General features: G+C 42.0%; 1 protein-coding gene across 1 annotated transcript in view; it reads right to left on the bottom strand.

Annotated features, from left to right (window-relative positions):
• Positions 1 to 14,857, bottom strand: part of LOC114545634 (dachshund homolog 2) — a 111,503-nt gene extending 96,646 nt beyond the window's left edge. The window contains exons 1-3 of the mRNA XM_028564051.1: positions 14,658 to 14,857; positions 7,567 to 7,653; positions 4,815 to 5,887 (exon numbers count right to left, since the gene is read on the bottom strand). Coding sequence (XP_028419852.1) covers positions 4,815 to 5,488 — 674 coding nt within the window. The 5' untranslated portion in view covers positions 5,489 to 5,887; positions 7,567 to 7,653; positions 14,658 to 14,857. The remainder of the gene's footprint in view (positions 1 to 4,814; positions 5,888 to 7,566; positions 7,654 to 14,657) is intronic.
• Between the last annotated feature and the right edge of the window lie 1,179 nt (positions 14,858 to 16,036).

Genomic DNA, 16,036 nt, shown 5'->3' with positions numbered 1-16,036 from the left:
ATCAGAATAGACGCTCTCTCTCATTCAAGAAAGCTCAGTGGTTTGATGAGAATCATCTGCAAGACACAATCACGGAACTATGACGCGTCTATCCACCTTTTAAAATATTCTACAAAATAAAAGTCTCACGCTTGCAAAATGAGAGAGCAGGCCTCAGTATGCTTAAGATGAAGTGCACAGCATCTAAAACCACATGTATGTCTTCAGTAGGAATCAGCGGGTGTGGGCTGCACACTACAGACAGAGTAGGGAAGTATTGAGAGAACACAGATACACTTTTTGAAACAGCATGATGGGTGAAACAGGCTGTAAGAAAATGTCCCCCGACCCCGCAAGTCACAGAGTTGATATCAACTCCTTTAAGTAACTCAGGAGGTTAACAGGAGGTGTGGAAACACATTATTTCTCTCTTCTTTTTATTATTTTTTTTTTTAAATCTCAGTTAAAGAGCAGACCCTGAAGAGCACTTTAAATCTAAAAAATAAAACATAAGTTAACCTAAACCGTAATTATTGAACAAAACCGGCGCCATGAGGCACAAGTGCATATAAGTGGTCGTTTACACACACACACACACACACACACACACACACACACACACACACACACACACACACACACACACACACACAAACACAAACACACACATATGGTTGCCGAGAAGACGAAGTATGCAGAAGCCCAGTGGGAGGTTTTGTTTTTTCTTTTTCTTTAAGAATTACATTTTTCCCTTTCTTTTCCCAGAGAGTAACGTCAAGAGAGAGAGCGAGAGGGAGGGTGAGAGAGGGAGGCATTAGAGGAATGTCAATATGATTGGAGAGGGAGAGGAGTGTGTGTTCGCTGCGCGTTCAACAACAATAGCTCTCCAGCCGTGTTGTTCCATGCGCATTCACATGATCCATTATTACCTCTGACATGTACCGCTGAGTGTGTGAGAGAGAGAAAGACAGAGTGATTGAGATGAAGAGACAGAGGAGAGAGAGAGAGAGAGAGAGAGAGAGAGAGAGAGAGAGGTGAAGGACGGGGAATGAAGAAGAGACAATTAGCCAGGAGACAGAAATACACTTCTGAGGGTGTGTGTGTGTGTTTGTTTGTTGAAAAAACACAGATAGGGTTGAGAGACAGAAGAGATAGAGGGAGAAAGTGATAAAAAAAAGGAGTCAAAAATAGCAAAAAAAATGACCCAACTCTACAAAAACAGGGAGGGGAATGAACATTTCAAGCTTAATAAACTATGGACTTGTGTGTGTGTGTGTGTGTGTGTGTGTGTGTGTGTGTGTGTGTGTGTGTGTGTGTGTGTGTGTGTGTGTGTGTGTGTATGGTCAGCTAAAACAGAGGTCACCCTCCAACAATCCAGTGACTGCGCAGCAACAGAATACTGTTAATGATTAGCCCGGGCACACTAAACAACTGCCATCTATCACTTTCATCTCTCAACGACTCAAAAAATAAAACTGGGCTGAAAGCACGAGACGCGAGTGCAGACGACCGGCGACGTCCAGCGTGTTCCCCACTGCGTTTCCCCCCCTCATGTGAATGTCCAGGACTTTTCAAGGAGTTTCCAGAAATAAGTCCCAGCCCTAAACGTGAAACTAAACACGTTTCTCAAAGTAGCAAGTGTATTCATGCAAAGCAAGGGTTTGTTTTTTTTTTTAAATATGCTGAATTAGCTATTAGCAATTAATGTCTGCAGTGGACCACAGGCGGTACAGACAACTATCACTGGATTACTCTGATACTGAAGAAAACTTAAAAACGTGGTTATTCTCAAGCAAGTTTTGTAGTTATGAGGAGCAGTTTTTTTTTCTCCGCCCGCCCCCTATGATTTCTAAGTGGATTTATGGATGTTTGTTCGAGATGGAAATCAGATATAAGGATATCCTCAGGAAGCGTGAGTCACACAGAATCTATAAATGTGTGTATCATGTCCACGTTTTTCCGATTTGACTGAGTTAGGGCTGCTCCCTCTTAGTCGATTAGTCGACTAATCGGTCGTTTTGGTCTCAGTCAACTTAGATTTCTTTAGTCCATTAGTCATATTTGATGCTTTTTTTCATGCTGAATGACTTATTTCCAAGAAATGTACGAGCACATCTCTGGTAAACGCAAGAATGAAAGTGATGCTTTTGCGTGACTCTTTGCGGAGAAACTCAGATTTCCAGATCTGTCGATTAAATCAACTAATCGATTAGTCGATACAATTGAACAAGTGTTAGTCAACTAAGAATTTCTTCAATCGAGCACAGCCCTAGACTGAGTTATGACTCTGAGAATAGTGCGTGAGTTTGGGCGCAAATGGCAGCCGTCGGGAGCCAAGGGGGTTCAAAGAGCCTTTCACTGCCTCCATGATGTGTCGAAAGACAGCGCTTTCATAACGTATAGCATCCTCGCCTCCGTCCCTCCCTCGTAGTTGTGAAAACCTGACGAAAAGCGACCTGCGTGTATTCATTTGTTTCAGCGTATTTTAAAAGTTTTCCAACTTCTAAGAGTAGAGTTCCTCCCAAAAAAAAAAAGGACAGAGGCATCGTTGCAGCTTCAAGCATTCGATTTTTACTTTGAAACCAGCATCAGAAGAAGGAAGAAGAAGAAAGAAACCTCTGTCCTTTTTAGGAGGAACTTTACTCTTATGTGTTTTAAATGTCAGTGAATCTGCTGGTTTCTTAACTATCTGGAAAAAAGAAAAGCCCTTATAAATCCTTTGTACTCCTGGAATTCAATGACAGTGAGGAAACAGCACACAATTTGATGCACAAATTAGAGAAAATTATGTTTTTCCTGTTACTGCAGAACGATAGTACAAACATACAACACAACCGACGCAAACTTAATTTACTCTCATCCAACCAAAAAAAAAAAAAAAGATTTCTGATTCATGCGATGCGTTTCTTCCCACAGTTTTCTCAATAGATTTTGCATATTTGAAACAACCTCCTGTGACTACATGCTGGTTATGGTCCAAAAAAAAAATTATAAAAAGACCTGCAACACTGAAAACAAGAAGAAAAAGTAATCTATACTTTCAAATTACTCATTTTGTGCAGCTTGTTTCCCCAAAATGGAAAAGCAAATTCTTTCCTTACCAAAAAACACTTTGCCTCAAACAACAACAAAGACAACACCTTATACACAATGTGCTCTTCGCACTTGAGCACTTTTGTGCAGTCTACAGTAGAGTGACTCTACATCCTTAATAACAAACCGTGTTGTGGTTCAGATAAGATGTTGTTACCTCTCGTGTCTTTAAATTTAAATTCTGACATATTTAGAAGTGGAAGTGTGAGGTGCCTTTTTCAGCCCTCGTTTTGGGCTTCAGTAGAGCAGCTTTCAAAATGGTGGGGGACCCAAACCTGACGCACGGAGCGTCACTTTGGAGATTTCATTTGAATGGTCGAAGAGGTCACTTTAATAACGGAAACACGTTGTGAACAAAGAGGTGGCAGGTACAGTAGGTCCGCACGCACAAACACACACACACACACACACACACACACACACAACCGTAATAGGCTACATAACGGGTATTAAAACCACACTCCATAAAGTGTCTGTTCCCACACAGACACACACATTAAAGCTGCGTGTTTCCAACAAACACATTCTCACACACACACACACGTGAAGCTCTTTCTCTGACACACACCTTCACTCACACATGCACTAACACTTAGGTTACATGAACACACACAGTCTGAGTGGTGAGGTATAAAGTAATGGATTATGGGAATATTTTCCGTACAAGTCAACAGAAGCTTGTTTGCTCTGCGTCTGTTTGCTGTCAGTGTTTTTATTTTACTAAAACAACAAACTACTGAAACATGCTCTGCTCATTTAGCATCTCACAGACACAGACACAGACACACACACACACACACACACACACACACACACACTCTTCCATCAAGCTCCAAAGTCGATACAGTAAAAGCATAATTTTCAACACCTAAGCAAAATAATGAATGGCACTGACAACAGAACAGGAAGTCCGTTTCAATAAAGTAACCATTAAGCAAACAAGTCAGTGATTAATTTAAAAAAAAGGAAGCCATATCTTCTAGTCTTCTAAAAAAAAAAAAACTAATTTTCTAAAGGACAGGAATATCACGATGATGCATGCGGAGATGCCTAACACAAGGAGAATATATTACATATTAATATCATGTTGTTAATGATGATGACCAAGGGCAAACTGAGAATCACTATGGGATTCAATCATGAGGAAGAGCTGAGAAATGTATTACAGAAAACTAAATGAATGGCAAAAAATAATGATGAATAGGTTTAAGAATATTGTTTTGCAACATTTTGTCATCACATCCTTCTCCTTTAAGTGATTGTAGTGATATTAAAAGAAAAAAAAAGTGACACCTCGCCTCCAAAAAAATAAACAGAATTACTTGTTTGAGTGTCCCGAACCCATCTAAAGTCCCTGCAGAGCCTAAGTCCCTTATTCGAAGGGGATATGATGGGAACATGGTTTGAACAACAGTACATTTGGAGCCACGGATGCAGTGGACATCTCCACCAAACATAACAGAAAAGAAACACGGTAAACAGACTCGAATGTGTCAGAAATATAATGCGAAGTAAAGTTGCTTAAAGTGACTTGTTTTCGCTGCAAACGCAGCGGGAAGTTGGTGAGTGAATTTGCAGCGAAACGGACACACTCGAAGCCGTCCAGCTTTCGGAATGTTGTAGAGACTTTTAAGTGAAATCACACAAATAATAACAAGTGATTCAAGTAGGCTGTAATATATATATATATATATATATATATATATATATATATATATATATATATAAATAAAAGCACTGACCTGGCGCTGGTGCAGTCCTGGTACAGAATCTCGAAGTCCTTCCTGGAGATGAGCTTGCAGCGGTTCACGCCGGGCTGAATTGCGCCGAGCCCCCGCAGGACTCGCACCTGCTCCACGGTGCACACCACCGGCGCGATGTCCAGCCTCTTGAGCTTGGTGTAGACGGTGTGCAGCCCGCCCACCAGGTGCTTCAGGAAGAGGTCGAACACCTGCGGCAGGCAGATGAGCTCCTGGCCGTCCACGCCGAAGCTGGCCACCTTCACGCCATGCACCTCCACCAGTTTGCACTCGCTGCACAGCCCCGGGCTGGACGAAGCCTGCGCCAAGCCGGGGGAACCGGGGGTCAAGCCGGCCGTGTTCAGCGAGCCGAGCCCGCCGAGAGAACCCAGAGCGGCACCGCAACCGGACACGAGCGGCGCGGCGCCGCCGTTGCCCAGTCCGGCCAGCGCGCCCCCTGGTCCGGGCAGGAAAGCGCTGAGCATGCTGCTGGTGAGCCGCGGAGAAGGGGACAAGGAGTGGGAGTGAACGTGGGAGTTGGTGTGCCCCGGGCTGGAGGTGCCGGTGGTGGTGGCGACGGAGGTGTGGAGCGCGTCCGGGACCGAGCGGTAGAGCCCGGCCGGAGTTGGGGCACCCGAGCCCGGCGAGAGGAGCGGAGGGGAGCCGGGGAGCGACATGTAGGTGGTGGTGGTGGTGGTGTTTGAAGAAGTGGAGAGTGGTGAAGGCGAACACACACACACTCTCTCCTTCTGTCTCTCCCTTTCACACACACTTACACACTTTCTTCTTCTTCTCCTCTTTCTTCCCAGTTGAGAATACACTTGCGCGTTTTCTGCTTGTTCTCCTGTCACTTTTTTCCTCTTCTTCCCTCTTCCTAATTTCCCCTCCTGTCTACTTCCACTCCGTCTATCCAGAATACACTCTTACTCTTGTTATCCGTGGTTGGTAAGCGGACTGTCCGGTCTGTGCGTAAAAGCGACTGGATCAGACTCCAGGTCAGCCCCTGTCCCCGGCCCCGCCTTCTTCACACATGACTGACAGCTGACTGGGCCAATCAGAGAAGTTGTCTTGTAGGCCTGAAGGTGTGATTGGCGGAGAATGAGGGGGAGGACTTTATTACACCCCATTGGGAGGTGTGTGTGTGTGTGTGTGTGTGTGTGTGTGTGTGTGTGTGTGTGTGTGTGTGTGTGCGTGTGCGTGGAGGGTATCGGTCAGATCTCTCATTCTGCTGTTTCATAAACTTTCTCACGAGCTGTTTGAGTCGCAAACGGGAAGTTTTTATTTTTCTTTTTTTTGGTCAAGCATCTCAACCCCTCTGCGTGTGTGCGTGCGTGTGTGCGTCCGTCCCTGTGTGTCCAGTAGTGGCTCACATGCGAGCTCTGGTGGCGAGACGGACTCATGTTCTTCACACACTGACCGCTGATCAGTAAACAAATCGGCAGACTGTAGGTGGGGGAAGTGAGAAAGGAAGTGAGTGGGAAGGAAAGAGAGATTTCATTCAAATGAGAAAGAAATAAAGAAGGAAGAAGAAGAAGGATACAGGGATTTAGGAAAGATGGATGAATAGAGAGGATGTGGTGATAATTTATGTCACAAAAGAAAAAAAAAGGGATTAAAAGAAAGAAGACTATAAACGAATAAGAAAAGAGATCATCATGTAGCAGCAGAGAGAATTAATTACCGCTGTGTCTGTGTGTGTGTGTGTGTGTGTGTGTGTGTGTGTGTGTGTGTGTGTTTAAGCAGTGAAATGGGATTGAGCGGTGTGGATTACAGACAGACGGGGTTTTATAATCCTGTGTAATCTCATTACACTGAGAAACCCTGACTGAATGAAAGAGGGGAAAAAAGCGAGAGAGAGAGACGCACTGAGTGAAAAAAAGACGATGAGAAGGGGAAAGAAAAAAGTTGAAAAAGCAAGAGAATTTAAATCTGTGTAAATAATCTGGGTGATTTAACATACAACATGTGAATGAGGTAAAAAATCCAGGCTCAATATTTAGAAATAAGAGTTTCTTTCACAACTCCGCATTCAGTCAGTGGTGGAGGAAGTATTCAGATCCTTTTACTGCAGTAAAACTACTAAAAGGCCTACCACACTGTGAAAATACTCTGTTACAGTTACAAAGTCCTGCATTAAAAACGTTCCGTCAGTAAAATGTATGTATAATCATGAAAATGTAGGGGAAAACTAAAGTACAAACATAAGAGTTCATGAGAAAAAGTAGAAAAAAAACCCAGGTGTAGGAGGAATGAGGGGTCAAAGAGTAAAGGTGGAGCACGGAAGATGAAATAAAAAGTTAAGAAAGAACAGAGAGAGGCAATCATTTGTCTCTCAGGACTAATAAATGATCAAACTGAAGCTGGACACAGAGGGAGAGACAGAGAGAGATGAGGTCTTAGCGGAGGTGAATATCTCTCAGCGGGGTTATAACGACCGATATGAACTTGGACTTTTGGACGTGGAGAGTGAGAGAGGGAGAGAGGAAGAGGAGACCGAAAAGGGATATGTGAGGAGAGGAGGAAGAGGAGGACAGATGGAGAGATGGCGGTGGAAGAACAGGTGACAAGAGAGGGAGAGGACAAAAGTGGAAAAACTTGTCTGCAAAATGCTCTTCATCCCTCCCGAGAGAGGCAGAGGAAGAGTCCGATGTTCTATACAAAAGGCCGTTTTACAGCCCATTAAAAAAAAAAAAAAAACTGTGCTGCATGTCATATTTTTATTTTGTGCTGGTAGAGCTGCAGATAAAAGACATACCTTCAATCTGCATGGATGGTGTCACACCTCTCCGGGCAATCACGATGTTTGGAAACTGGACAGTTCGGACACGTCGTTGATTGAGTCCTAAAAACCAAACGGTGGCAAAGATTATATTAGGGCTGTCCTCGACTAAAGACATTCTTAGTCGACTAACACTTATAGGATTTTGTCGACTAACAGAGCTGTGCCCTTTTTTAGAGGTGGTTAAGACTAGAAAAGCACAATATAAATGTAGTTAATTAACCATCTGTAAAACTGAGTTTCTCCACAATTAATCCTGCAAAAGCTCCACTTTAAATCTTGTGTTTACCATAAATGTGCTCAGAAGTTTCTTGGAAATAAGTAATTAAGCATGAATAAGCATAAAAAATGACTAATCGACTAAAGAAATCTTAGTCGACTAAGACCAAAATGACCGATTAGTCGACTAAGAGGTGGCAGCCCTAGATTATATCCATTTCTTTCCGTTGATTTAGACAGAAACTTACTCCTCTTCGGGAGCTCTTCGAGGAGGCGGTGAGGAAACGGGGGTCTCAAAATCACCCACGACCCAAATCACGTCCTGTATGGGGAGTATGAGCTGATGCCTTCAGGCAGAAGGTACAGGTTACCAAACTGCAAGCTCAACCCCGTGTACAGTAAATTCTCATTTGTGCCGCTTTCAATCAAATTAATGAATAATAAGAGATGTTGGCTGCAGTGATGGATGTGTGACTAATACTAAATAACATTTGTGGTACTTACCATTATGGTTATAGGATGTGCAATGCCTGATAGGGTACTGGTGCAATATTTTATACATATATATATATATATATATACTATGTTATATTTGTCGTCTGTGTGAACAGCCCGCGGCTCACGTGAATATTGACCTGGCCACTTCACGCACGCTTCTGGGACGCGCCGTGGCGCGGCTGGTGGAATATCAAGCATTGGCTTGAATGGCTAGGATTGCCCGCGGGGGGGCGCCTAGCATCCGGAAAACGCAGCGCGCCATATGGAAAATAGGGGTTAAGCGTCACAGAGCTGCTAGCATATATTTTTATCATTTCATTTAATCTGTTGGATCACACCAGTGCTCAGGCTAGCCCAAGCTACATTTGATAATCGGTACAATAACTGACTGTAGAGTTTCCAAAGCACTACAGTATATTTTTATAGTCAACAAGTAAATATTTTACGACTAACCAGAACTTTTTTTTTTATTATTTCATTTAGCTATCGTTAAAAGCTAAATGCAGTGTGGGAAATGCTTTACTGTAGCCATTCAGTGTTTTAATGGAAATGACAGGACTTAATGTTCAAATCCTTTTTTTTTTTTTTTCCCCATTATTTCTCTTTATCGCTCTTTTACTTCTGAAAACCACATGAACAACAGCAGGGAGGGGAAATAATGTCATCTGTGAGTGAGAAGAAACTCCCAGGGCGGCTGCAGGATGTACCGCGTCACTTGACAGTGATGTATGTTCGAGGAAAGTTACCTGGACTCAAACTGAATCAAAGAAGTAAAGTTTGACTGAATGCTGTTTACAAGTTTAAGAAACTGTTTTCTTGTAACTCAACCACCACCACCACACATTTACTGTTTTTCTTGATGCGTTTTCCAAAAACTACCAACACGTTGTAACCAACGAACAGCCTTGAATCCTCAAAATTTATCTAAAATGAAAGAATAAATGAATGTTTCCTGCTGGGGCTGACAATCTACTACATTGGGAACTAAAACCCCATTATAATTATTGTCATCATGACTTATTGTTAGTGTTTTAGCCTCTATGTCTCCACAATACAAAAATTTGGAGATCAAAAAAATTACTTAAAAGTGGAAAATAATAATACTAAAATAACAAGCAGCAGTATGTCCATCCACTAACATGGAGGGGGCAAGGTTTTTGACCTATAGGGGCTGGGCAATATATCGATATTATATCAATATCGATATATGAGGCTAGATAGTGTTGTCTTTTCCTGGTTTTAAAGGCTGCATTACAGTAGAGTGACGTCATTTTCTGAACACACCAGACTGTTCTAGCTGTTCCATTATTTGCCTTTACCCGCATAGTTATTACATCAACATAACTGATGATTATTTATCAAAAATCTCATCGTGTGCATATTTTGTGAAAGCACCAACTGTCAACCCTGCAATATCGCCACAATATCAACATCGAGGTATTTGGTCAAAAATATTGGGATATTTGATTTTCTCCATATCGCCCAGCTCTAGAGTTTAGACTACAAAATATACAGCATGTGGTCAAATGTGTCCCAGACTACCTCGGCAAGAGGTTTGAGTGATCGGATCGCAATCGCGTCTTGGTGGTCGTTTACTTGTATTTAGCGCGGTCTACTTGAGATCCAAGACACAGTTTCAAACCAAGTGCTAACAGGTTCTAAGGTTAGGACTGCCGATAGTGGCATTAAGTCAGTAAACGCTCCTATGGGAAATTTTGTAAGGAAACAGTCTGTTTTGTTGTTTAGCTTAGAGGACTTGTTGGATCTGCTTCATGTTAAAATATACTCATTTTAATTCAGTTGAAACATCTTTTCTATGCAGTCTAGATCTTTAAAAAGACTTAGCTCGGTTTTAAGATGGATGCTGGGACATCTTCGACCCAGGGCAAAGACCAAGACTTGCAGTTGCAAATCACCAAATCAATCGGAAGTAAAGAGGAGAGAAAAAAAAAGAAATAGGCAGTTGAGACAAGGAATGAAAAATAAAAAAAAAAAAAAAAAAAAATGGAGGAAGTAATTAAATATGGGACAAAAATATAACGTCAGGCTAATGTCATGTCTGGATCCGTAAAATATTACATAATCCTGACAGCGTACAAAAAAAAATTGGAAAAAGAATAAAAAGAGGGGGTAGAAAAGGCAAGTATAAAATATTTTAGACTGCAGTGTTGGGTGACATTGGTCTGCTGGCTTTTTATAATTTTCTTTTTTAATTTCACTTTGGGACAAATACATGAATGAGGAAAGAGCCGCGGGCTGTGTTAGGGAGTGTGTGTGTCTTTTCAAACTCTTGTCTTTCTCACACTCTCTCTCACTCACTCACGCACACACACACACACACAAATTTTTGTCCAAAGTGTTTGTGCAAACACAAACATCACACACACACACACACACACACACAAACATCACACACACACACACACACACACACACACACACACACACACACACACACACACACACACACACACACACACACACACACACACACACACACACACACACACACACACACACACACACACACTGCTGTATCTGAGCCATCACTAGAGGCCATCAGGATTTATTTAGCTTTTATTTATACAAGCTTAAAGTCAAACCATCCATCTCAAACACAATAGCCCGCAGCTTTCATTACTGTGTGTGTGTGTGTGTGTGTGTGTGTGTGTGTGTGTGTGTGTGTGTGTGTAGCAGATGACATTGCGTGCATGTAAGCAAGTTTGTGATGATATACAGTAATTCTTAGATGACACGTGTGTGTGTGTGTGTGTGTGTGTGTGTGTGTGTGTGTGTGTGTGTCTTTTCCCATCATCCTCAGCTCCTCCAGCGATGATGTTGACGACGGCGGCTCAAGTTGTGTTCTTTAATAATCTAATTCAACAACACAATTACCAAGTGTCAAACTGCAGAGCGAGCGTCTCGGGGCCGGACGGAGTGACAGCGACGCTTCATTTCCATACTAGCTTTTTTTTTTTTTTTTTTTTTTAACAATCATCAACTAAATTACAACACACTGGACACGCTGAATGTCAAATCAAAAATCGCCTCTTGTTTTACACTTAAATGGGATGGGAAACAGTTTTGTCGATAGAGAAGAGTAGTTAGCCGTGGCCACAGAGAATACCAGATTGTGATTGGTTAGAGAGTGTGCACGATTTCCAGATAACTGCACTGCTCTTTAAAGGTTTTATCAGGCTACGTTTCTTTTCACAAATTTGGCAAACACATGCAATAAATGTTTTCATTTATTGCTCAAAATACGAATAATAACACTAAGCATCTACAGCCATGCTCGCGGCGGCTCTGTGAGGCTGTACTCAGGCCAACCTGATCTCACAGAAATACACGAAACGACCATGACCTCTTAACACCGCATTACGTGGTGGTGGCGACACGTAGATGCCGGCACCTCCGAAAACAATGCCATTGGACAGTCAATTAGTACCCCAAAGTCTGCATAAAGAGGGATGGGCCAAACAAACAGGACTTTCAACCAGGAGAATGCTGTACGTGTCCCGCGTGAAACCAAACGTCAACGTTGACTCATTTTAACTTTAACGTACTAAACGCTAACGTACTAACTTAAGTTAACTTAACCCTAACTTACGTCACCAACATAACTTAAGTTACGTAACAAAGATACTTATTTCAAGCCAAACCATGATCTTTTTCTAAACGTAACCAAGTACTTTTGTTGCCTAGCCTAGAAATCTAGACGCACCCTAGCGGCAGCAAATGTAATTTGCGGCCAGGGCCAGTCTAGCAACTCTCCGTTGGCTTACGAGCTGGAAAAACCAAACTCTAGTCAGGCCAATCACATCGTGTATAGAGTCGGTGGGCGGGCTTAACATAAAGGACAGCAGAGTTGCGACGGTTCTGCGTGAATTCCCTGCTACTTGAGAACAAAGAAGATGGCTGCTGCTGCTGCTGCTGGCGAACAGCGCTTTGGCCACGAGTCTGGAAGACTTGGAGTTAAAGACTGAAGTCATTCTTAAAAAAGGAAGATGTGTTGGGAGTTTTGCCGACCGGATACGGCAAAAGTTTAATCTATCAACTAGCGTTGCTCTGCCTGGTTGTAGCCCTATCCTATCGCGTGCAGAGGGAATTTGAAAGACAAGCGTTTATCCTTGTTGGTTCGTTTATGAATAAACACAATATACTTCATGTCTTTCGGTGTAGAAGCCAATGCAGACTTTTTCGACGCAGTTCCCAATGGGCGCTAGAATTTTTTTGACTGTACTCAAGTCAGGATTTGCCTAAGATATTTAAAACCAATATAATCTTTCACAGGACTGTCGGTCTCACTAGCCAGTGCTCTTCACATCTTCTTGACAATATCTGTTTCATAAAAAAAAAAAACATTCAGTCATATTAAGACTTCATTTACGTATACATGTTTTCCTGCAGTCCGTTTTTTAAACGAATCAGCACCAAAGTTTAAAATCCGAAAAAAGACAAACAAAAGGGACAGACATTTTATGCCATAAAAAAAAAAAAAAAAAATGTTCTTGGGCAATATCGAGTATGGTGTAATAAAGACCGAGCTCATTCCTGTTTTCACTCTTTTCTGTCCCCATCGCTTTCTTTTTTTTCCCTACGTCCCCCTCTGTCCTCCACCTCTCCTTCCCTCTCTGCCCTTCATCCCCCCTTCTCTTTATCACTCCGCTCATAAAACCTGCTCATCCAGAAAGAACAGACTATAGAGGAGGATGGGGGAGAGAGAGAGAGAGAGAGAGAGAGAGAGAGAGAGACAGAGAGGGAAGGAAGAGAGAAATGAATGAGGGATAAAGACAAGGAGGGAAGAGGGGAAAAAAGGAAAGACGGAGGGATGAAGAGACAGAGAGAGACTTCATTAAAGGGCACAGCAGTATTTGTTATGGTAAATATTCTGGCTCAAATCAATTAATGCAAATGAAATTGGCACCATTAGTGGATTCACTCGTTCTGTGGTGAATCCAGCTTTGGTGAACTTTGACGCGCAAATTAGCACCGTTGACTGACTTTAAACCGCTTCACTTGTGCCGACCTTTGAAGGAACTGAGAGCCACAGAGTCCTAATTTAAGGAAGCTATTATTTTTGCACCATTTCATTTCGTATAAGTTTGCTTGAGTCTTAACTGCCCAGGAGAGGCACGGTTTGCACAGACAAATATCAATATATCTCTTGACTAAACTTTGGTAAACAACTTGTTTAACATTTTGGGAAATACTCTCACTTTCTTTCCAAAAATGATGTTACGAAAACCAATATCATTGTCATGTCTGTCCGTTAGCTTAGCTTACCATACCATGAAGACTGGAAGCTCGGGAAGCAGCTAGCAGCTTTTCCCCCGATGGTCTAAAGTTGCTAAAGTTGTCGCTAGTTGTTTTTTAGAAATAAAATCTTGTGCCACATTTGGTCTGACTGGGAACTAAGAGAAGAAAACAGAGAGACATAAAAAGAGAGACAGACAGAGAGAGAGAGAGAGAGAGAGAAGGTCTGAAGGTGACTAGTCATTGTCCTAATTCCTTTTTAAATAGCTAAAGAGGCCAAAAACACAACTCTCTCTCTTCGTCACTTCTCATGTCTCTCGCTCATCATCTCTCTTCCTCTATTCCCCCCATCTCCACTAAAAGAGGCTAAAAACCTCCCCGTCTCCCTCTCTCTCTCCCCCGTTATTTTATATTTAACTCGTTCTCTTTTAACATACATCCCTTTATCCTGATGCTCTCTCTCTCTCTCTCTCTCTCTCTCTCTCTCTCTGTTCCTGTCGTCTTTGCCAGCAGCGATGTCTTCAAACTCTGATTGATGATGGTGGCCGTCGGTTAACGTTGTGTCCTGCTTTCTGTTTTTACCAAAATACTCTCTCTCTCTCTCTCTCACACACACTCTCTCTCACAATCTCACACACACACACACACACACACACACTTGCTCTCTGTTTCTCTCAAAACTTTTAAAACTTTTTTTTCAAACTGCTGATGTGAAAGTCAACTCCCCCCTGCTGGGGCGCAAGTGTGTGTGCATGTGTGTATGTGTGTGTGTTTGTTTGATTTGGGGGGGGCGCCTGCGTGCGTGTGTGTTTTTCCTTTATCCATAACAAATAGTAAGCCTACTTTACAAAGACCAATAGACGTTACAACAAATAAATAGGCTAATAATGCTGAGTGTACGGTTGCATAAAGCTACAATGTTATCACATATTGTATGTTTTATCAGTGTATCATTTTGATTTCTATGGATACTAATAATTGGAAATTAAATTTTAAATGCTTATCAGCGACTCCCCAAAAAAAAAAAAAAAAAAGCACAGCTAGCTTACCAGCTGGTAGCATGCAGCTGAAGACGCAGGCTAACGTTAGCTTACCGGTAGCCTGCAGCTCGACTTTTCCAGACACCGTGGCCACTGCCGTGGAAGAAGAAGATAACGGAGAAACAACAGAACTGGAATATCCTCCTGTTTCCCTGAAGTCACCTTGTAGCAACATGTTGTCCAGTTATGGAAACAGACAACAAAGGTAAAGCATGTGGTCTCCAACGGGCCATGGTGCCTTCACGGGAATCTCGGTAAACTAATGGTGCTTTCAATGGCGTTTCATTAATTTTGAAAAACTCAAACATGTTGTTGCAAAGTAGCCTTCTGCCATCTAGTGGCTCTTATTGCCGTCACTGTTGGAAAAAAACATGTTAAAATCAAATTGAATCGTGGATATGGAGCATCGTCACACCTCTACTGCTAAATAATGTCTTGATTAATAAATCAAAGTATATTCACATTCGCTGTTAAACAAATGCCAAATATTTAAGTAGCCTAGGCCTATACAATTACAACATGGTGGCAAAAGCATCTTAAATCACACAAGCCTAAACAGTGGATTGATAATAACATTTTAATCAACAAGAAGAAAAGCACCTTTTTTTATTTAAAATGAATGTCATAGCCGTTTTCCTCTCTCGTCCTCTCTACCTCCCCTACTACCTTTGTTCGTCCCTCCCTTTTTTTCTCCCTCCATTTCTTCCGAATAGATAGATAGATAGATAGATAGATAGATAGATAGATAGATAGATAGATAGTGGGTGGGTTCATTAACGGGGAGCTTTATTGAATGTGTTTTTTAATGTTTATTTCATTATTAACATATAATCAGTGCCATCAATCACTGTGACAGCCACCTATTGTCAGCCTGGCTGTCACACCGCGCTGCTGTTTGTGAGTGTGTGTGTGTGTGTGTGTGTGTGGCAGAGAGAGATAAATAAAGAGAGAGAGAGAGAGAGAGAGAGAGAGAGAGAGGGTGTGTATTTGACGCAATTTCAACAAGGTGTGTAAAATCAATAGCCTCATCTTAAAGCGGACAGTGAAAGCAGCTCAAGGAAACGAGGGAAGGGAGGATAAAAGGAAGGAAGGAAGAAAGGAAGCAACGAACAAGGAAAGCTTAAAAGAGCTGAAGAAGAAGGGAACTGGAATAAAAAATATTAAAGAAAAAAAAAGGACAGAAAGATGACATGATATAATAATACATAATACATGAATGCAAACAGCAGTGTTGTAAGCCTTGCTGCTTTTTTTTACTTTGTGTTTAGATCTATTAACAAATGTTAGTATGCCAACACACCAAAATCCCTTTCATACATGCACTGCAACCCTGAACTTACCTAGACATTACCCGGAGGAGCTGCATGTGAGAATGCAAATGTCCAAATCAGTTGGATCGGACATGAAATGGATGTTACCCTGAGACCAAAGTC

Source organism: Perca flavescens, chromosome 19, assembly GCF_004354835.1.
Source record: "Perca flavescens isolate YP-PL-M2 chromosome 19, PFLA_1.0, whole genome shotgun sequence".
Taxonomy (NCBI): Eukaryota; Metazoa; Chordata; class Actinopteri; order Perciformes; family Percidae; genus Perca; species Perca flavescens.
Note: the sequence above shows the minus strand (reverse complement) of the source record. Positions and strands in the feature narration are given on the sequence as shown.